This window comes from Anolis carolinensis, chromosome 4, assembly GCF_035594765.1.
Source record: "Anolis carolinensis isolate JA03-04 chromosome 4, rAnoCar3.1.pri, whole genome shotgun sequence".
NCBI lineage: Eukaryota > Metazoa > Chordata > Lepidosauria > Squamata > Dactyloidae > Anolis > Anolis carolinensis.
The window spans coordinates 185,830,348-185,853,375 of NC_085844.1; the positions used below are offsets into that span (position 1 = coordinate 185,830,348).

General features: G+C 39.9%; 1 protein-coding gene across 3 annotated transcripts in view; it reads right to left on the minus strand.

Moving 5' to 3' along the window:
* ipo13 (importin 13) overlaps positions 1 to 23,028 on the minus strand; it is a 60,563-nt gene that overhangs the window by 14,241 nt on the left and 23,294 nt on the right. For 2 of the 3 annotated variants that reach the window (XM_062979652.1, XM_062979651.1), the window contains exons 3-15: positions 15,699 to 15,839; positions 15,116 to 15,257; positions 12,343 to 12,509; positions 12,062 to 12,182; positions 9,997 to 10,144; positions 9,561 to 9,742; positions 8,650 to 8,676; positions 7,339 to 7,473; positions 6,786 to 6,933; positions 6,336 to 6,412; positions 3,412 to 3,549; positions 2,742 to 2,838; positions 1,214 to 1,266 (exon numbers count right to left, since the gene is read on the minus strand). In XM_062979652.1, the coding sequence (XP_062835722.1) occupies positions 1,214 to 1,266; positions 2,742 to 2,838; positions 3,412 to 3,549; positions 6,336 to 6,412; positions 6,786 to 6,933; positions 7,339 to 7,473; positions 8,650 to 8,676; positions 9,561 to 9,742; positions 9,997 to 10,144; positions 12,062 to 12,182; positions 12,343 to 12,509; positions 15,116 to 15,257; positions 15,699 to 15,839 (1,576 nt within the window). The remainder of the gene's footprint in view (positions 1 to 1,213; positions 1,267 to 2,741; positions 2,839 to 3,411; positions 3,550 to 6,335; positions 6,413 to 6,785; positions 6,934 to 7,338; positions 7,474 to 8,649; positions 8,677 to 9,560; positions 9,743 to 9,996; positions 10,145 to 12,061; positions 12,183 to 12,342; positions 12,510 to 15,115; positions 15,258 to 15,698; positions 15,840 to 23,028) is intronic. The other variant, XR_010005777.1, reaches the window with a different exon arrangement.

Genomic DNA, 23,028 nt, shown 5'->3' on the forward strand with positions numbered 1-23,028 from the left:
CATGTTCCAGTCCTTATCCTCTTCTCATTGCCTCCTCAGCTGGAAGTGTTTTTTTCACTTACAACTCTCCAGTTTTATTGATCTAACATCAAAATACATCTACACAGTTTCAACCAATTTCATTTTGACATTTATCAATACATTAGTAGCCAGTTTATTAACCAGATGACAAAACAAAAATAAACATTGAAAAGGGCAGTATTTAGATGTAATCAAAATACTGCCAGTAAATTTCAAAATTTGCTGAAGATTCTACTGAAGAGAACCGTGAGATGGATTAATACTATTGCTTGCCAGATCTGCAAGCAGCATAAACCACCGCAAGAGGGAGCTAAGTGCTCAGACACTTTCCCATATTGTGGTTTAATAAAAAATTCATCAAGCAATGATAAGGCAAAGCCAAAAAGACATACCAAAAATCCCTCCCCTATCAATTCTACCCCGTTCTAGGACTGCTGTTTATTTCCAATCTAGGTATTTCCCATCCAAATGTAGTACAGGTTCATCTTTCATTTACTCCAAAGATGCAGATTTTAGTCCCTGTGCAGTTTGTATTCCATCATCATTGTCCTGCCCTATGCATGACGTCAGTGCACTGCATTAGAGACAGGGGTGTGTACATGATTCTTAATCTGAAAGAAAGCAATCCTAAAAAGCCTCAGGAGGAATGGTAAATGATGGAGGATAGAAAGGTTTTTAGATTAAATAGGTCAAAAAACCAAGATTCATTTTTTATCCCTGCCTTAAGGTTGTTTTAATATTAGCAGATGCCCCTTCCAGGAGCTTAGATGCAAACCACCATGTAACTGAACACCACTCTTGCCAAGCAAGCAAAGACTATGGATGCATCTGCATTTGTGTACAGCTCAGAATCACTGTAGAGAAACATACACATTTATACCAGGACTTGAATGCCACCCGCTATGGCTCTTGAACCACATTTGCCATTTTGCATTGGACCCGAAAGAGAAACCCAGCCTACAAGCCTTGTTGTGTCACTAAGCACCATCCCCCAGGGAGCAGAAGGGACAAACTAACACCTATGAAAAGGGAGAATGTTTTGTTTTCAACTTCCACGGAAACAGATGGAGAAACTCGATATTCAACTAAAAGGAAAAACGTTGTCAACAGAAAGCTAAAAATAGGTTTAAATTGAATTAAAAAAGAGAAAGAGAGAGAACAGAAAGTGAATGAATAAGAAACTAAAACACACCTGTGCCAGGAGTTGCATAAATGAATCAACAATATCAGGATGATCCCTGGGCCCTAAAAATATAATAAAGATGTAACTGAAGAGAAAAATCATACAAACAGCAACTCAACATCATATAGTTATGTGATACAGAAAGAATTTACAAGTGAAAACAGGAGTAAGGGAAGGGAAGGAGGGTGCCAGGGGGGTGGGTTGAGGAGAGCAGGCGCATGAGCAGCTTGAAGCAAGTTAAAGAAACAAAACATACAAAATCATGGAGCTTGGAAACCCAAGAACATAAAGAAAGTGCAAAGGAATAGGCCTGTTGCCCACAGTCCCCTGCCAAGCACCAAGGATGGGAAGGGAGAGTTCATTGCACCCTAGCAGGGGTGGAGGAGAAGCAGGAGCTAACCAGACACAAGTCTCATTTGGAGAGCTAACATATTTGCGCGGGGCACATGTTATCCTTAAATGCTTGGTCCTGAAAGGTGGTTCCACTCAGACAACAAATCCAGTAGTCAGGTGGCATGGCCAAAAAATGCTGAAATGCTGCCATAGTTCCTATTGGGCAGTAACAAACAACACAGTATTTTTTATTTCATGCACTTCCAGACGCCTCTCTGGTTGAGAAAAATACAATTTGTGATACGTTATGTAGGTAAGGCCAGCATGGCCTTAGTAACCATACTTCCCCTTCCACAGTGATTTCATCTGGCACTGTCAGGATCTTCTTCCTCTTTGTTAATGCTCAGCTATACTTGACATAGCCGGGTAATAACAGGGGCATAATTCCAAGCCATTGAAAACTCCCTAGCAATACAAAGAAGTGCCCAGAAAAGGGAGCAGACACACTATTACCTATGCTATAGCATACTGGTTGGGCTGGAACTACATCTATCTCAAACATTCCCACTTAACTGGGGTCAACATGTTGGCAGTATGGCAGATATACAGAGATAAAGGCAAGCTCAAATACTTGCTAGGGACTCAGCAGAGTTCTAAAAGGAATAATCTGAAGAGAAATCAGGGGAAGGTGGGGAGTGCAAATAATATATATGGGATACTATAAAAACTGCTAGAGACAGGTGATTTCACAGCAAGTACTTGGGCAGGGTGTGTGTGTATGTGTGCTCTTTTAAACGGAAATTAAAACCCTAGTGCTTCTTTCTTTCTACTCAAAGCCAAGCATTAAGTGAAGTAGAATACTCACTTCACTTGCCTTTAGATCTCCAAACTGAGGGTCTGACAAGAAAAGAATATAACTCCAAAGGGGATCTAATTAGACAAGTGACAGCATTAGTGCCTACGCAATCCCTGAGACTTAGGGGAAACATGTCAAATAGACCACCTCAGCAGGAGAGTCTCAATAGTTAATACCATAATGCGAAAAAGGGTAATGGTTTCACAACTCAAGAGCTACTGCCACGATCAGAGAGGGGATGTCTGCCTACCTGCACACACTCTATAGGCCAATCCAAGGAGCTGTGAATAGGTAGAGCCATTCCCCATATGACAGCCCCACAAAACTGAGGGAGCCCAACACACGTACCTTGCTGAAAGAGGGTTAGTGTAACTGATGTGATGACCAGAAAGAGCGCCTTGATGGGCGGGAAGTGGGCAGGCTCATGGGCAAAGATGTGAACCAGCTGAGGATATAAGAAAGAAAGGAAACTGAAGCCAGAGCAATCTCGTATGTCCAATTATACCCCACATTCTTAGTGTCTAAGCCCACAAAAAGTCATTGGTGCTAAGACCACCTAACTGTCTATCTATCTCAGCAAGACCCTTACTAGTAACCTGCCAAAGGAGATAGGAGCCAATTAGTTTTGGAAGTTGCAGAGTTGCTACATTTGGTGTGTACATATACATATACGCCATCTTTATCCAACCTGGTGTTCTCCCTGGTACTCTTACACTACCTTCATCTGGCCTGCTGTTGGATGGCAATTAGCATCTTCCCAGACCAGAGAAGCCAATGGCCATGCTAACGGAGAATGACTGGTTTTTAACAGATCATATTAAGAAGGCAACAAAATGGAGAAAGTTGACATAACCATACAAGGTATATCTGTGCAAGAAATGAAGGGGGAGAACTGATCATTTTCTGAGAATTCATACCTATTGGAAGAAGCGGCAAATCAAGGCCTGTGAACTGATTAACAGGTATTAGCCTCCAATTTTATTTTAGCATCTGTCAAAAATCTTGGATGTTGACTTACTTGCCGGGTGAGATCAATGGCAGATGCTTGAGGAATAGTGCTGTACATCTGGCCCAACATCTCACATAGCTGAGGCACCATAGGTGCAAAATCATCCAGGAGGGTCTTCACAGACTTCTCAAAAATGGAGCACACAGACTGTGGAGACAAGAAAACCTGCATCAAAGGAGAATTGGCTAATAATGTATCTCTCTGATAAAAACATATTCTACTTGAATCAAGAGGGCCCTATTCCATGATCAGCTTTCCCAGTATCCCTTGTTTGGATTAACAGAAATTTGATGGCCTATCCTGAATATCTCTGTATTTCAGTTTGCAGTTGTGAAATATCTATTAATACAACAAAGGCTTATGCAAATGAATGGAAAATTATGCAGTGGTTTCCCTCCACAATAATTTTCCTTATAAAATTATTTCTTAATTTTTACCACAGGTTGATCAAAAGGGAATTAGCACATTGGAAGTGATTCTGAGTTCTGTGTAGGTACAATGGTAAATGTTTAGTTGAGAACAGGAACATGACCCCAATGGGTCAGAAGATGAGAGATATAAGCTGAGTGTCCTGTTGGTAGAACTACTTCATACTGAACTGTTTACTTCTCTTTTGGGGAACAGCATTACTTCCTGTGGAATGAATAACTACTGCATAATTTTCCATTCATTTGCATAAGCCTCTGTTGTATATTCTTATGGCTTATTAGCACATGAGATCAACAGGAAAGTGTCTCTCTCTGCTGAATCCAGTCCCTATCCACTGCAGTTGCTTCTGCCTTTCTAAGCAAATAGGAAGTCTCCCACAAAAGTTGTCACTTTTGTATCCTCATCTCAGTAGAACTCTTAGAATAGAAATTGGGCTCTATTAAAAACAACCTCTAACCTTTAATATAGTACTAAATTGATTAGCTAAGGCTGGCAATTAAGATACACAGATTCTTTCCATTGATACCCAAAATAAACATACCTGATTCTTTCTGTGCTGATTTTCTCACCCACAGTCCATTGTTGGAATTGTCTCAACCCAGTGCACAAGAACTGAAGATGTTGCCCCACTAGGCAATACTAATAGTAAAAAGGTAAAGGTTTCCCCTGACGTTAAGTTCAGTTCTGTCCAATTCTGGGGGTTGGTTCTCATCTCCATTTCTAAGCCTAAGAGCCAGCGTTGTCCGTAGACACCTCCAAGGTCATGTAGCCAGCATGACTGCATGGAACGCCGTTACCTTCCCGCCGGAGCAGTACCTATTGATCTACTCACATTTGCATGTTTTCGAACTGCTAGGTTGGTAGAAGCTGGAGCTAACAGCGGGCACTCACTCCGCTCCCCAGGTCTGAACCTGGAACCTTTCGGTCTGCAAGTTCAGCAGCTCAGCGCTTTAACACACTGAGCCACCGGAGGCTCCATAATACTAACAGTAGGTATTCCTTAATCCTGTCTGCATATAGTTCTGGATATCTCAAGGATGTGGACACTAATTCCATGTATAGTGCCAATCATGACTGAAACATGAAGATGCACTTCTAACATGTGTGCTTGATTCCTAAGAATAATAGATTTTTCAAAGTGTTATTTTTTCTTGAGAAAATGTAGAAAATGTATAGTGGAGCAATAACAGTGGACAGTTTCCAGTGGTCAGTAAAAGACAGGTGTTGCATCTTCCTTTTCACGCCTCCTGGACCCAAGGTCCAATTTCATTACTGTTGCCTCCTGCCCATCAATCTTACAGAATTACATTATTCCTCCTTCTATAGATGTTCACTATTTGCAGTAAATAGTGAGTGTCTATGGAAGCACAATACTAAAATGGGCCAACTCTATAACCAAAGATACAGGAGATAGTTTTCAGCACATATTTCAAATAATTTGATATACCTGCACTATAGCATCCTTTCTCTTTTACAAATATACTGGGGCAGCTCGGAGATATTTAAACTATATTAGTGAATAATCATTGGGAAAGATTTTAACTGTACAAAAGTTCCTTCACTAATTGAAATAGGCTTAGAATAAAAGAGGGAATTGTTTCTGCTAACTGGTAAAAATAGAACAGATATGTGCTCAATGTCTGTATCTTGCATGGAGGTCAAACTTTCTTGGCCATATACTTTTAAACTGATTGTCCTATTGCTGATAGTTACCTTGAGGCCAGGAATCAGAACAGCAAGTCCAATGTGTTAGCTACTATAGGAAGGGTGGGCAAAGTATAACCCTGGAGCCAGATGAAACTCCAAAAGTTGTTTTTGTGGCCTCTGTCTATTCTAGACTTCTTGGTTCCTTTCCGGGCTTCCTTTTTGTAATAACAACAACAACTACAACAACAATAATAAATAATAATATTTATATGCTGCTTTTCTCCCACAAAGGGACTCAAAGCAGCTTCCAGCATGTTAAATATACAGTAAAAATGCAATACAAAATCAGCAAAATCAAACCACAAATATAGAACATAATAAGCAATCACTAAAATATAAACATAAATAAGCATTTAAAACCGATATACATTATTACGGCATCTTGTCAAATCAAATCATTACACTTCATACCACCCAAGGGATATTAACTTTCTCGACTTCAGCCTAGATTTATTCACTGAAGGCTTGTTTAAAAAGGAAGGTTTGTAAACCAAACCATGTAAACTGTTTTTCCTACAAGCCCCCAGGAATTACAATTCTTCTTTAAAACAGACTGCATGATCCCTCTGACCTATTTAACTTCAAGAACTCCTTTTTTCCAAAAGTAGATATGGATTTATGCCAACTTCTGCATTTTTAGTTTTTGTAATTCTGTGTGGTCCAGAGAGGGTCCTGGAGCAGAAAACTGACATCTGGAATTGCTGTACTGCCTACCTCTATGCTACAGCTGCTTGGGCAAGATGGCCTGGTTGGGATGTATATTGCTGAGGGTTTTTTAAACTTGCCGCAAACATTACCTCTACAACCTGCGCATCATTCAACCACTTGCTGAGGACTTTCTGGATGAGCTGGAAGACTTGCTGCAGCACCACCACTACCTACAGGAAGAGAGGTTGAGGGGAAGCATAGGAGGTCATTCTGGAATTGATTTGTTCCACCCCAGTACTGGAAACAGTAATTCAAATACAGGAAGTGAAAATGCATTAAAGACTTTTCAAGAGAGTGATTTTTCAATAGTCAATGCAAATGAAATTTACATTCATTTTTAAGGGATGTTTTCAGCACGGCTCTGATCACTCAGCAGTCAAGTCAAATAGCTCATGATCTGGGATGGCTGATTTAGATATGCAATGAAATACAAACATAGTTTCATAACCCCCTTCCTAAGCATTAAAAGAAAACATAGTTAAAAGGCAGGGGAGATAACTATTTCTCTGACTGAGTATAATCCAGGTACACAGTAACACCTACTGGATTGGGACCCTGTGGCACCGGCAGCTTCTTGACCTCTGTGCTTTCATGATCATCATCATGGTGGCTGATGTCTAGTGTGGTGAAGAGATTGGAGAGAAGGCCCAGGATGTGGATGATAGCCAGCTTGTTGGAAGGATTTGGCTGTAAGGCAAGGCATCACTATATTGGTGAACCCAGGTTATGGGGCACTAACATCAGATATTTCAGGTTTGTAACAAGAATGGACAAAATAACCGTATAACATTTCAACCCTGAAACGTTTTCATTCTCCTCAGATATTTCACTTCCCTAGTTCTTAGAACTAGGGATAGAATTGACGTGAGAGAGAAAAAACGTGAGAGAGACAAGCAGGGAATAAGAAGACCAAGGGCTTACAAAACCAGGCAGGGATTGTAAGGAATAAATCATATATGGGCAACATACAGTGGGTGGCCAAGGAGCCATATTAGTTAGAGATGTTGCTTATAGCAAAGAAAAAAACACATTACACACAGCAGGACTTGGTTTCCCTTATGGAAACAGAATCATCCAAGTGATATTGCTTACTGTTTCATCAGCTAGTTTCTCCAGTTGCTGGATGTAAGGAGTAATGAGTGAATGCAGGTTCTTCAAGATCTCCTCCACTTGGAGGGCAGACAGCAGGAAACCCAGAGCTTGCATCAACCACATGCACTGACTTGTCTAGAGGAAAGAAAAAGTTGGGCAATGTTTTCACTTTCAATTTTTATCTTTGGCTGGTATCCTATTGATAATTCTAATTAGAGTAGAACCATTCAATCAATTAATGATAAATCAAAACAGAGGGAAGTCCAAATGATTTGATGGCTCTCATCAAACAGGGACTAACAGGATTTAAACCCTCATTTCATTTCTGTGTAATTCACTTTTAACTCCATGCTATTATTCAACCACAAGCTTTATGTTTAAGCTATGGTGTATGGTGGTGCAGGCCCGAAACTAGTTTTTAGGGACAAGACCCCAGAACAGAGTAGCCATGTCAAGAGTTTTGAGATACACATAAATACATGCAAGACTCATGCTGACTTTTGTCAAATAAAGTGATGGGAGGCAAAAGGAATAAGAAATACTGTTTCTATCTGAATTCTATCTTTGGGAAGTGGGCACTAATTTCTATACCCTTTTCTTTAATCCTCTTATTGGCTATAGCAAGAGTGTCAAACTTATTTCCATTGAGGGCCACATCAGCCTTATAGTTACCTTCAAAGAATCAGTGGATACAGAGAACCAACTATATTGTTTACATAGTGGTCAATGCTATTTAGCTTTTACCCAGTTTGAGTCCCTAGATGTTACTGAATGACAATTCCAAACACTTTTGATTATCCACTATGTGGACTGGGGAAAATGGGAACTGCAATCCAACAGCACTTATGGCTCTGAGGTTGGGGAAAGGTTTTCCCCTGATATAAAGTCTAGTTGTGTCCGACTCTGGGGGTTGGTGCTCATCTCCATTTCTAAGCTGAAGAGCCGGTGTTGTCTATTACCTCTTTTAAAGGACATTTTAAAGTCAGGAATCATATCCACAAGCCTTGTATCTAAATTCAAACCCCACTATCCTTACTAAACAGAACAAATTGCAGCTTCCCAGATGTTACTGTATCGCAACCCCCATCAGTTCTAGTCATGATGTCTAATGATGAAGAATACAGAAGATGAAGTCCAGCATCTGGAGGGTCACGTAAATGACATGGCAGGTTGCACCCGGTCCATGAGCCTTGTGTTTAATACATGTGGGCTATAGTATTGAATTTTGCGTAAATAATAGCTTGAGAGGTAGCAAGAGGTTTTTGTATATTTCTTAATCTTGTGCACTAAAGACAAAAATAAGCATCTCACCTTGTGAATCTGTTTCATTAGCACATCCTACAGAGGGAAAGATAAAAAAAGTGAATTTTCTTTTGATAGTAGAGGTTACTTACAGTATCAGCTGACAACTATAAGATCCAAACATGGTCCTGGAATACAAGAATTGGAAAGGCGTTCCAAGAAAAGGACTGGCAAAAAAAAAAAAAGATTTGCTCTTTCTGTGATGGTGTGCAATGGAGAAGGGACATCAGAGGTTCATTACAGGAAACTTGTTATGCATAGCTCACTCTTGAGTTCCATCATGCCAGCAAGAGTCAATGTTTTTGTTCTCTTACAGATGTTGCCAATATAGCTTGTCATTTTTAGCAGGAAGTTTGATTCCAGATTGTGAGGACATTGACTCTATTGAATTTTGCTCATAGAGAGCTACACTCCTTATTTCTTCTGTACTGACTCCCATAGAATTATCCTCCTTCACATATAGCTCAAAATGAGGATCAGCCATTTAAGGCTTTACACTGAAACTGTGATCTTAGATTTGGGGTGGAGACCCTTTTCGCCGTCTAAGGACTCAATTCTCTTGGAAGAGAAGTAGTCAGTGGCCACCAGTGAATGGTGGACGTAGTCAAATCCATTTCCCTCTCATCCATAATAGTGTGCACACAACATGTTCCTACATCCATCCCATTAATCAACTCACCTTCCCACCATGCATACCACATAGAACATAAACCATATGAGCATATTATAGCAAACCAAAATATTAATACTTCAGTTTCCTCACAGATGAGGAAGTAGACACAGGAAGGTAGAATTGCAGTAAGGCAGGAAAGATGGACCTATCTGAATGATGTTTAACAGAGATCTGGGCTGCATTCAGCTCACAAGCTGAAGGTCCCCACCTCCCCATATTGCCTTCCACAGATCTTTATGTTAGTTACCTGAGATACAGCAACAATGTTGGCAGCATAGGGAGGCAAGTCATATTTGCATTCACGGCAGATCTTCTTAAGGGTGGAGACACTTGAGATAGATAACTCCGGATTGCCCAGAGCTTGCAACACCAGGGGCAGGACATTATTGATCATGACAGGATGGTCAGCCAGCCATTCTGAAAGGGCCCCTAGACAGAGAGAGAACATATATGACACAGTCAAAGCTAGTCTGCATCTTTTCTCAAACATCACAAGGGCAACATACAAACCCAAACATCCATTCTAGCTTATACATATTGGGCACTAGGGCCTAGCAGTCATTTAAAAAACAGAGCCCAGCAAAGCTAGACAGCTAGACAGACTTGCAATCTCTGAGACAGATTTGCAATCTCTGAGAGTCTGTCCCTTCAAGACCTCCCTCCTTTATATCCAGCCTCCTCACCAATAGTAAACATGACTGTATCGGCAAGCTGCACATTGCTGATGCTGATGTGAGGGATGAGCCCAATGAGACCAGGCACCACATCTGAGTAGTTGACATCTATAGTCTCCGCGATGGATTGGAACCCATAAAGCAAAGCCTCTGTGTGCTGCCAGAGAAAAGTGTTTGTCAGTTGAGTCCACAGCCTGTCTGTAATGCTCCACTTGTAATCCCTACTTGGATGTGGGCAATGTAGAGCCAACAAATACATTAATAAACACTGGTGCAGAGAGTCAGACAGCATAGTTCAATCTCTCTGTACAATTAAGATAAGGACAGACTGAGATACAGAGTACTGTAACAACACACCTGCTGGATTTCATTTTATGAAAATAAATGCAAGAACAGTTCCCATAGAAAAGGGGAGTAACAAGACCATGATAACAGGGGATGAATGGAAGGGGGGTTAGAACACACCTTTATTAATATGTCTCTGACTGAGGGTCATAAAGCCATAAACAGTTAAGGCCCAGACTATTTGAAAAACTGCATCTCCATATATATACAAACATGGGTGCTGCGGTCTGTGGAGGAAGCCCTTTCTCAAATGCGGTTGGTGGGAACGAGACAAGAGGCCTTCTCCATGATTGCCCCCCACCTTGGAAACTCCTTCCCCAAATAAATAAAAAATAGCCCCTTCTCTCCACTCTAAAAAAAAAACTTCTGAAAACCCATCTATGAGCTCTAGCCTATGAAGAGGAGGAGGACTAGAACATCTTAATATACAACTTCACTTGGATACTGGAAACCCACCATGGATCTGTTGGCTGCTGTAAACCATTCTATACTTTTAATGCATTTTAGTTGTTTAGATATTATTATGTTGTAAATGTGTTTGATGAGATTTATTATGTTTGTTTAAGTACTTATTTTTGGCTAGTTATTATAAGTTTAAATTCATGTTGTTTTACTTATTGTTTGATTTAGTTTGTCTGTTTTTATTATGGCATAAAATGTTTGCCACTTTTTGTTTGTAAACAACAAAATAAAGTTATTATTATTATTATTATTTTACCAGGGTATGTTCTGCCAAAGTTAAAGCATATTTATTATGCAGCAATGTTGGCATCCCTTATACAATATTAAGGCTTTCAAACGCCTGGATTGTAAATGATGGCTCAGGCTGCAATCTTGCTTGGTTGTCAGAGTGATGAATGAGACGCCCCAGAAGTCAGTATTGTTTGACACCCATCACTGTTTGCCGTGCCAGTTATGTACAGAGGATGCACCAAGGTGAGCAGATACATGCTGATTAGATGCCATACACAGACCCTTGGCCCAGCATCGATAGTGGCATGAAACAGGAGAAGCAACCAAACATTATTTTCCAAACTAAAAGGAAATACGTTTCTCATAGAAATAGAAACCTGCTACACCCCTTAATGTTACCACTGAAAAAAATCCAAATCTTAAGCATATAAAGACCTACAATAATAACAAACCCTGTGATTAGAAATTATTTCTATGCAGGAGAAATTAGCTAGACATTCTCTGTTTAGACTGTATCTAGTCAGCTGCTGGCATCATTTCGCAGAGGATATATTCATGAATTTTGCAACTTTATTGTCAAAGGTTCTTGACCAATTTGACCAGTACTGAAGAATGGTGTGAATTGTACCAAAATGACTTCAAAAACTTTCAATTGTCAAACATTAGGACAAGAAACAGAAAATGGAAAACTTGGGATTCAATGGATGCCCTTAGTGCCTGCTTTAAGACAGAAACTCATAGGCAAATTACAAAAAAAAATGACAAGTCTTTATTTTGGGTCCAAATAATATTTAAAACTTTGCATAAATTGTAAAATCTGATTGATCTAACCAACACACTGCTTTGAGCATTATCCATTCTTCTCTGCTACTTCATTCCACCTCAATGCCTCTTCTACAATGGCACCTTCACATTCCTGGCCACCATTACTCCTGTTATTCTCCAAAATTGGCAGCATCTTCCATTTCTATACAATTTTCCCAATTTCATAAGGGCTGTTAAGGGCCAGAAATGTATTTGAGAACTCCTCACTCACCTGCCAAGAAGATGGTTGCTCTGTATTGGTCAGAAGGCGACCCAGTTTGTCATATAAGCTGCTCAGCAGCTCTGCTCCCAGCATTTCATACACATACATCAAAGTGTCTGAGATATCCACTCTAAGAGGCAAAAGAGCAAAGCATCACTGAGCAATCTCTACTGCAGAATGAAACTGGACCAAAACTGCTGATACAACTTCTAACCAATTCATTGACAGAACAACTTTCCCTTTGTTACTGTGGGCAACATTAAAGGATGGTGTCAGGCAAAAGGTCATACCGATATATCCGGAACTGCTCCTTTTCATCAGAGGACCAGCAGCTGTACTCCTCATCAGAAGGAAACTGAGCTTTGTGCAGGAGCACATCCACCAGCTGGAAATAAACAGGACGATATACCTGCTGGTACATGGCCTGCTTTTCTGGATCAAAAGATAGGATGTCATCCTGTAAAGAAAAAATCATTCTGCACATGGAAACTGGAAATATTAATTTAGAGCTCCAATCAGCTAATGCAACACAAGCAATTTCCAAGCATTTTTAGTGTAGTCAGAAGGAACAATCATTTTTATTAAAATGTCCATGTGGGGAACTCAGGAATCAAACACTTTAGCCATACTACTTCACTCAAATCTTCTGGTTTGCCTAATATCATCATGACTAGTTTTCAATCCAGTTTCCTGTCATAGCAATGCCATCCCACTTCAATTGATTGTACCCCATCCAGGAAAAAAGAGAAGTTGACACAGGTTTACATAATAGCTGTCAAGTGTATTTGTTTCCACTTCCAGCAACCACTACCTTGTTCCCATCTACACAGACACTTCTAGGCATGGGAGGAATTAATCAGTTTCTACAGATTAACCATGTGTGCCCCATGGAAGATACTGGGGACTCCTATACTGCTATATGATGTGCCTTGGAAAAGATTACACTGCAAGCAAGACACATATGCAAATAGAAAGGGAGAGTAGGAAGGAACTCTGGGCTACTGAGTTCAAACACAACAAAGCAAAGAAGAGGAAAATAGAACCTACTCAAAAACAAACAAACTACAAACTAAAAATAGTAGGAAATAAAAATTAAAGCCAATACCTATCTATGTAAAACTCTAGACCACTGGCATCAATCCGACAACTTCCCTGGAGATCCTTTAGTAATACCCAGTAGATGAGAACTGAGGATTCCATTTTCACTAGACAGATTTCCAACAAGTAAAGCTTGGTGAACCTACCTTTATTTATTTATTTATTTATTTATTTATTTATTTATCACATTTATACCCCGCCCTTCTCACCCGAAGGGACTCAGGGCGGCTTACAACAGCGGCAACAATTAGATGCCCATACAAACCAATATAAAACAGCACATAAAACAGTTAAAACTATTAAAATAAATTATGAATTAAAATATACATTTCAAACATAAAATCAGATCCGTTCTTCCTCATGCTTTGTCCATAGTTCAGTCCGTGTCATTTTCACCATTTATTGATTAAAAGCCTGGGCACGCAGCCATGTTTTTAGGGTTTTTCTGAAGCCCAACAGGATTGGAATGTGATGCATCTCTCTTGGGAGGGTGTTCCACAGCCGGGGAGCCACCACCAAGAAGGCCCTGTCCCTCGTTCCCACCAGCCGTGCCTCCGAGGCAGGTGGGACCGAGAGCAGGGCCTCTCCAGATGATCTCAGGGATCTTGCTGGCTCATAGGAGGAGATACATTCAGACAAGTAGAACCTTTGCTCTTCAGATATTTGTACTCCTAGCTCCTTACTACTGGGTATACTGAGTGATAGATCAAATCGTCTCTAATGTCAGCTCACAAGGATGTTTACAAAAACAACAGCAAAAGATTTCACACAGCAGTTTCTTGGTAGATAAATCCATGCTGCCTGGCACAATATGCAGCTGAAAGTTGGGGAAAGTGAGGACGAAAGTGAGGACAAGGCTGTTTGCTTGTGTCAGGTAGAAACTGGAGAAAAAAGTCCCTCTGCTTTCCATTTGCCTAAACAGGATGCTCTTCTAGTCCTGCTTCTTTCATTAGCAATGATATGCCTATGGACTGAAATATTGCTCCAGTCACACATTCAGACAAAACATTTTTCAGCTGACACACAAAGAAGTAGCTCAGCAGCTAGCCTTGTTCTTGACCAGCACATGAGTGTCAAACATATTTGCCATGTGAATGAAGCTTCCAAACTTCAAGCAAGTGTGAGGATGGGGAGTGCAAGTCAGATCAGGCTGCACTGCTTCTAGGGTTGTATCTCTATACAGCATCAACTATACACCACTACAGACACATCTGGAACAGCATCTGTACTTGGAATGAGAGGAGTAGCAGCAATGTCTTTCAGAGAAACAAGAAAAGCAGAGTTGATACCTAAAAGATTCTCCCTGACAAGACCACTGCAGAAGATGAGGTAGTACAGTAACAGGAAATCGGAAAGAAATCCTGTCATTTGCTTTGACCATGGATGGAATTTTGCGTTCACCAGAATGGATAGCAAAAGTACTCTTTTGCAGAATGAAAAGGCCTGGCTCTACAGAAAAAGGCAAATTTCTTAAGAATAATCAGTTTGGTCCACATGCCTTTTTTTGAAGTGCTCATTCTTCGAGAAGCTAGAAATCCCACTGAAAACCTATTATTTGCAGTACCCTTAGATAGATGATACTCTCGGATGCACATCTTATTGTTTAGAACACAATTAGGTTGGTATATGGTTCGAATACCTTGTCCATGTAGCAAAAAAAGAACAAAGATTCCAGTAAGAAATAAGATAAAATCAAGCCCTTGCTATACAACCCGGCTTTCGGGTTATACATGAAAAAAGAACTTTTACTCTACCAAGCACAGGGCTATGACTAACATCTTTCACTAGCAGCCCTTACAGAGAGCATCAGAACATTCCATTGTACTCAATCCTGAGCTTATAACAGCACAAGTAATATGATATGTGCTTGCATATATAAAAAAAAACAGTTGTTCTAAGCCTCTCTGTGGCAGCAAACAGTGAACAAGTTGCATCAAGTTTAAAAGACAGACAGATAACACTAACCTGTAATGTGTACCAGAATGTAAGCGTAAGGGAGCTTGTAGTCTCGTTAACAGGATAGTGTCCTGGGATTCCAGTGCAGAACATTATCATATTGACGAGCGCTAGAAAACTCTGCCAGTGGTCCACTTGATCTAGGAGAGCTCTGTGAAAAGCAGAAGGTATACATTGTCAGATTATCTCTGCTCTCCCAAGATAGGGTCACAAGAACACCAAGTACACCAGGATGAGACCAATACATGGTATGTCTGTACTTGCCATAGTAGAACAGAACCATACCTAAAACAGCCCATTACATCATGAAACAAATACCACATCAAGTTGACCAATTAGAACTAATTTAGGATCTCTAGTGGCTTCTACTATAAATCTCTGTACAATTTCATCACAACCATGCAAAGGAAGCTCAAATTATTCTGTGGATTTTTGGGCTGTTTTAAAAAAGGGGATTTGGAAAACTTGTATGTTGCTTAGCTGCAAAAACATCTAAAAGGGCAGAGGGGAGGACAACAACCCCTCTGGTGAGCAGAATCAAGCCCTCAAGAATAATATCTGATAACATCACTGCTATCCAAATGCTTCTTACCGGGAATGATTCTCTCCTAGGGCCACAGCAATACGGCAGATGCCATGAGATGTTTCCATATCTCTGCTTTGGACAGCTTGACGTAGTTGTTCCTGTAGCCCCAGCACAGGCGGGATGAGCTTCAGAAGAGTATTCACATACCTGCCATGGAAAAGACAAGATGGGAATAGATAACTCTATATCCCTAGTAAAAGCCTTTATCAAAGTAAAATAGTCTCTACAGATCAAATCAAAATTTTATTTAAATGTGCTTTCTCTTTCCAAAGGGCTTCCTCAGGAAGCTCAGGAAGAAGTGACAGCCACAGACACAGCCATGCCCTGCTATTTGCTTTCCAGCAATTGGTATTCAGAAGTATATAAGCCTCATTTGGGAACGGAGACAGGACATCAATCAAATCAAATAATCAATCCATACCACCCCTGAACACAGAGATTCCATTTAGCTGTCATTGCTAATTGGCATTAGAAGACCTCTCTTCGTGAATTTATTTTATCCCTTTAATGTCATCGAAGCCAGCGGCAATCAACACATTTCATGACAGTGAATTCCACCGGTTACTTGTGAACTGCATAAAGAACAACTTTTTTTTTGTGAAACGTGAATTTATTGCCTGTCATTAAAAAGGATAACTTGGCATTTACTACACAGATACACTTTTTCATATCATTGGTTTTTTTTATAATGTTCTGTCATCCTCTCGATATTCTTTATCTAAGCACCTATTTTAGGGGAAGATATCTGGCTCCTGGGGGTGCCTCCGGTGGCAAAGTGTGTTAAATCGCTGAGCTGCTGAACTTGCGGACCAAAAGGTCATAGGTTCGAATCGGGGGAACGGAATGAGCACCCGCTGTTAGCCCCAGCTTCTGCCAATCTAGCAGTTCAAAAACATGCAAATGTGAGTAGATCAATAGGCGGGAAGGTAACGGCGCTCCATACAGTCACGCCAGCCACATGACCTTGGAGGTGTCTACGGACAACGCCGGCTCTTCGGCTTAGAAATGGAGATGAGCACCAACCCCCAGAGTCGGAAACTACTGGACTTAATGTCAGGGGAAACCATTACCTTTACCTATCTGGCTCCTGAATCTTTATGGTTGCCCTTCCTTCACATTTCTATGCAATATTTTGTGATAATAGATCTTGAGTTTGCCAAGAAAAATTTCCCTCACCCTGTGTAAGCATTTCACCTTGCTTCTTTGATATGAGAAAAGGGTATGATTATTGATCACGATAATGTTTTGCTTTGTGTTTGCTTTTGTGTACCTTCAAGTCAACTTTGACAAGTTATCATAGGGCTTTCAGAGGACATTTGCCATTGGCTTCCTCTTAGAGAATGTACTTTTCCAATATCACCCAGTAGGTTCCCATGGCTGAGCAGGGATACATACAATCACTTAACAGCTGATCTTCAGGAACCTACAAAACCTTCCAACCTACCCTCTCGTTACTATTGCTTCCTGATCATCTGCCCTTCCCAAGCATAGATTAAAAAAAAAAGAATAGGAACCTTCACTTTTCTTGTTCTCTCCCTGTGGATAGAGAGAACAAGGACTGTTGGAGATATTGGAAAATAGGTTAGATGGCCATCTGTCCACAATGCTTTAGCTATAGATTTCAGCACTGGAGGAGGTTGAACTAGATAGCCCTATATATCCTTTCCGATTCTCCAAATCTGACACAGAGGTGGGAATACTCAGGACATCATGTATATCCCCCGTGCTGCCATCTGGAACAGATACACTATTTACCTCAACCTGAGAGATCCAATTTAACTGTAAATAAAGTCTTTTGGCCCCTTTAGGCTTGTCATGCGGAAATTATTATCCTAGTAATCAATTTGTAAGTGCCCACTTTCCTCTTTGGAAGTGTGATTTTCCAGATAAGAAATTTGCTATAATTCTTCATTATTCTTCTTGGCACATAGGATTCCAATAACGTACATAAAAAACCTTGTTCTTCAATTGCAAATCTTTCAAAACGTTTCGCTGATAAATCCTGCTAGAACAATGTACCAAAATTTTCTGACAGATTCATGAAACACCCTAAGGAATAATTAATGTACTACAACACAAGCATTTATAGTTAGACTTGTTATCGAACTCCACTACCCCCACCCCTAATAAAAAAGGATTCATAGTTAGGGATTTATAGTCTTCCAAGGGCAACAAGCCATAATGAGATACAGCAGCGTCAACTCTTTTGCATAAAGCTCCCAGGCCTCCCCATACAACTATATTTTATTCCACTTTTATTCCTATAAATCTATTAAACATGCTTTATTTTACTACTGGGACAGAAATACATTAACCTCTATGTGACCTAGACCAGGAAGCAAATTATCTAGCTATTGTCCCACATTGAGAAATGGTCCTAGGCGTGGCTCAAGACAAGGGAGACTGTGGGTCATTGTAACATTCTTTATCTGGTTGGACTAGAAAGAAGACATCATGCTTAGAATCCAAAGCCAAGACTTATATTTATCCCTTTCTGTGTAACTTTTATCCTTTTATATAATGTGTCTATTTCCCAAGTTTGATATGTATAAACTGTACTTTTATTCTACCTTATTCTTAAAATGTAAACTGCCCAAATTGCCTGACTCAGGACACAAAGTTATCCTTCCCAGCCTCAGGCAAAGAATATAACAAAAGCTAGTTGACAGCTCCCAACTGCCAAACTACAGGTATCTTTGTTTAATTAGCCCAAGCCAAGACCACAGAGATCAGCTTCCATTGTTCTCCAGGGCCTTAGTTTCACAAACCCATCATCCACACCAAGGACCCCTGCTGGCCTGGAATGCCAGCACTTCCTGGAGACTTCTCTCCACCCACAGAGCTTTCCCCACCTGGCTAGGAGGGGTTTTCCAGTCACATCATTAGAGCTCAGCCAATCAGAAACAGAAGAGGTATGATTCAAACTGGAACAATGGACCTGGTTGTATAAAAAATGTTGTGCAAAGCACATGCTCTCTTACGCTTGTAATTTTTGGAGCAGGAACTCACAAGCATCACATCTTGACCAAGATGAAATAAACACCTCTGTCCTTTGTATTCACTTCACTGGTGAGTTTTTACTCTGGAACTTTGGTTATTAATTATGGTTGGCATAGCTCACCAGGCCATTCCCTCTCATTTTATTGCAGTCTAAATTCCATATCAGAGTCTACATTAAAGATATTGAAATAACTCAGATAAATTGGAGATTTGTATCAACAATGGGGAGGAAACATCCTTGTCCAGTAAGGCTAAACACAAAATACAAAAGAAAAAGAAGCACGGTTAACATATCTGAGACCCAATGAAACCTAAAAATACTTAAGACTACTGCAGACAGAAAAACAGATAGGTCAAGTATATCTCTTTTTCCAGGTGCATGCCAAAGAGAACAGCTTTAATCAAGTGGTTTTTCTAGCTGCATGACTTCAAACCAAGATTTAACTCTTCAATGTAATTTTCCTTCTACAGTGAGACAGCCATCAAGAATCTGTGACACAAAGGTTACTGTCAAATTAACAAATGAATACCTATCACCAGCCCTCCTTTGAATCCTACTCATGGTGACAATCTCAGGCAACTGAAACATCTATTCACTATTTCTTAAATTTGTTCATCTTTAAAAATCTGATTTGTACTCCATTATTCCCTGTGAAAGAGAATGACCTTTGGGGCCCGGATAGGCAGTATAGCTCTGCACAGAGATAATGACATGCACATTAAAACATGAAAATGAGCCTCTGATGTTATGGATTAAATTATCTAGCCCGGTTATACTAGACCCAGTTAGATATAAACTGATGCAGATACAGATAATTTCAGATGGATATAGATTGCTATGGGCAAATCGACCAGCCATTCAGAAGAGGATCTGAGGTATTTTTGCTTGATTGTGTTAGGATGAAAGATTTTGGACTGATTCCGGTACAACTCTAAGCCATGTTTTATTCAGAAAGGATAAATAATCTCCAGCAAATCTTTATAAAAACCTTCTAAGAAGTTACGTTATACCCATTTTGGTTATAAGTCAACCAAACACAATTTAATCTAATAGGTAGTATATTTAGATCTGTGAGACATATAGAACCAATCAAGAGTATTGAGCATGTTCAATTTTATACTTCATTTTCAAGTTGAATTATGTCTTCAATTTCCAAAAACATTTGTGGTTTAGGCAATATTAAATGATGTTCAATCCCCATCAGATAGTCGCTCCAAGAAGACTCCCAAAGTTTGCACTTTGTGTTGTTACCAGTAAAAAAAAAAAAAGGGGGGGGGATCCCTATTTGACTGAGACAACATCCAATAACATCTCTAAAATGTTAATAAACCTTTTTTTGATCTTCATGGATAGCTTATTTATTTATTTATTTCTATTTATTTCCAATATTTCTACCCCGCCCTTCTCCCCGAGGGGACTCAGGGCGGCTTACACAACTGGTAGGATCACTACCAGTACATCATAATACAAATGATATATTGTTCTATATTGTTATCACATATCCTACTCACTAATATCAATCTAAATCTGATCTTAGTTTCTGCAACTTGCTTTTCCTTCTTGCCCTGTATTTACCATTACTGCTACCCTGTTTTCACGAAAATAAGACATCCCCTGAAAATAAGACCTAGCAAAGTTTTTGTTTGGAAGCATGCCCACCATACAGAACATCAGAGCATGCAGGACTGGTAAATGTATGTACCATAGATTGTTGTACATGGAAATAATGGTAGTAACAAGAAATTCTTGATAGGATTCACAGTTTGTCTGGTTAGGCTGGCTTGTGATGACAACTACTGTACAGTACATAATAAATGTTCAATTTTTTTTTGTTCAACAATAAATGTGAATTCTTCTTCATGGAAAAAATAAGACATCCCCTGAAAATAGGACCTAGCGCATCTTCGGGAGCAAAAATTAATATAAGACACTATCTTATTTTCGGGGAAACACAGTAAAGTACATAATAGTCTAACCCAATATCGTCTAATCCAATATTGACAGTTGTTGTCATGTGTACAATACTACACTTCATTTTGTAAAAAGATGTATGTAACTGGATGTCTAGACCACATACTTGAATCTAAAAATAATGCTTAACGGGGATACCTTTTTTGGTATGTGGAAAACCTATCCCCTCTATTATTTCCACATTATTTTTATCTCTGGTACTAATTTTTTGATAAAGAAATAATGCTGATGAATACACATGCTTCATTAACTGAGATATACCTGTAGTATCAAAAATTCATATATATACAGGACCACAATATTCCCACATCAGGAAGTTCCTACAAAATTTATTCTTTCATGTGTGGAATTGTATCTAATATATAGAATGTTATGCATATAGAGGTTGGTGGCATATCTGCCCACTTCTTCAACACAGCAATCATAGTTTTGCCTTATGTAAGGATGTACCTTGCTAGAAACCAGATTCTTAGTTTAGTTTTTCTATATTCATTAATGTTTTAGTCTACTCAACTAACATTATTATTGATCTAATGTTTATTAGACTGCCTAACAATGCAAAGCCTAAAACATGTGCTCTATTATTTCTCTGACTAGGTCTTCTACAATGATAGTATAGCCCAGGATGGTACAGATCTCAAACAACTACCATAGCAACAGCTACACCACAGCAACAGCTACACTCTTGCAGCATTAGAGAAAACTAAACATTTTGTGGGCTGAGTCTAGAGGAGGCTCCTTCTTTGAAGGCTTTTAAACAGAGGCTGGATGGTTATCTGTCAGGAGTACTTTGAATATGCTTTTCCTCCATGGCAGGGGGTTGGACTAGATGGCCCATGCAGTCTCTTCCAAGTCTATGATTCTATGAGGTTTCATAAGCAGAAGCCAACCACATTTGACACACATATACCTAAGACTTTGCTCATTTCATGGAATTTACCAGTCATACTCCAGTAAAATCAAAATCTGAGTGCTGTATCAGAACACAAAAGCATTCTGATTTCATCTGAAAACAACAGGTTGGCAGGGTGAAAATAGGTTCAATTCAAATAGCAGGAAAAAATCTGGATAGGATATCCTTGGACATCCCATAGACCATGGTCCTTTCTCTTACTTTTGCATCATTCTATCATTTCTTGGCATTTTACAAAGGCGACATTCTCATCCACTATATAAAATCTTCTGAAATGGAATTTAAAAACCAAGAGTATACGTATGTGATTCACATAATTAAATGGAGTGAAGAATCTTGGGGGGTGGGAGTCTAGATTCCTGAATATCAATTTCCTTAAATCAAAAGTACAAATGGTCCCGCAATGCTCTCCTGGGGGCACCCAGATAGCTACTCCCTCTCTCTGCACAGCAGCATTCCAGCGCCATGGAAGGAATTTCATGCCTGTCAATCTCCCCACTGCTGCCAATAAGTGATTGTAACCATGACAACAAGCACAGAGGAAATGGAGGGGAAGAGAAAAAGATGGCCCCCAGAGAGAGGCTGTGCTGGCGGCTAATCGGCCAGCTGTCAGTTACCTGGCTGCTGAGGCATATTATCTGGGGATGCCGCTATTCCACACTCCGCCACCTACCCCCAACGCACATGCAGCCTACAGACACAGGTGGAAGGAGACATATAGACACTACATATTTCAAAGGCATACTTGAGTTATATTACAGAATGGCAGGTTTTGATGTGAAGAAAGTTCCAGAGTGCTGAGCAATGTCCTGGAACATGCATGCATAGCGTACTGAAAAGCATCTGCTTGAGTCACTGCCATTTAGGATCTTAGGCTGGGGTGGAAGTCTGGATAATAAGCAGAGGAAGTGAAGGGAGGGGAAAAAGATTGCACTATGTAATGCCCTAAGGATGATTCAAATGAATCCTTTTCTGCATTGGTTTGTGTGAAAGAATGGGAGTGGAGGAGGGGAAGGATGCCAGCTCCAATGGTGGATAGAAAAAATGATTGAAAAAAAGCATACACTGCAGCTGCCAGCAAACAGACAACGTAATGGGGGAAGAAAGCAGTAGCAAATAAGAGCCGCTCATTCCAAGCAATTGCAATGGATTTGATGAGGGGAAGGAAGGTTAACTAAGATTACTCCAAGCAATTGAGGCTGGAAGATGGCAACAGGGGCTAATTCCGTTGGTCAAGCCAAAGCCACACTTCTATTGTCTCAATAGTGTTGTGATAGATTCATGGCTACAATGTATTTGGGGTTTTTAAAGGAACCAGGCTGTTTGCTCACCCATCTACCTCATTTAACAGAAGCTAAAACAAAGATAGATATTTCCTTGCTTTGAATTCCTCCTTAACATAGTACCACATGGTACCACCCCACTGCGGATTGTGTACAATTTTCCTGAGA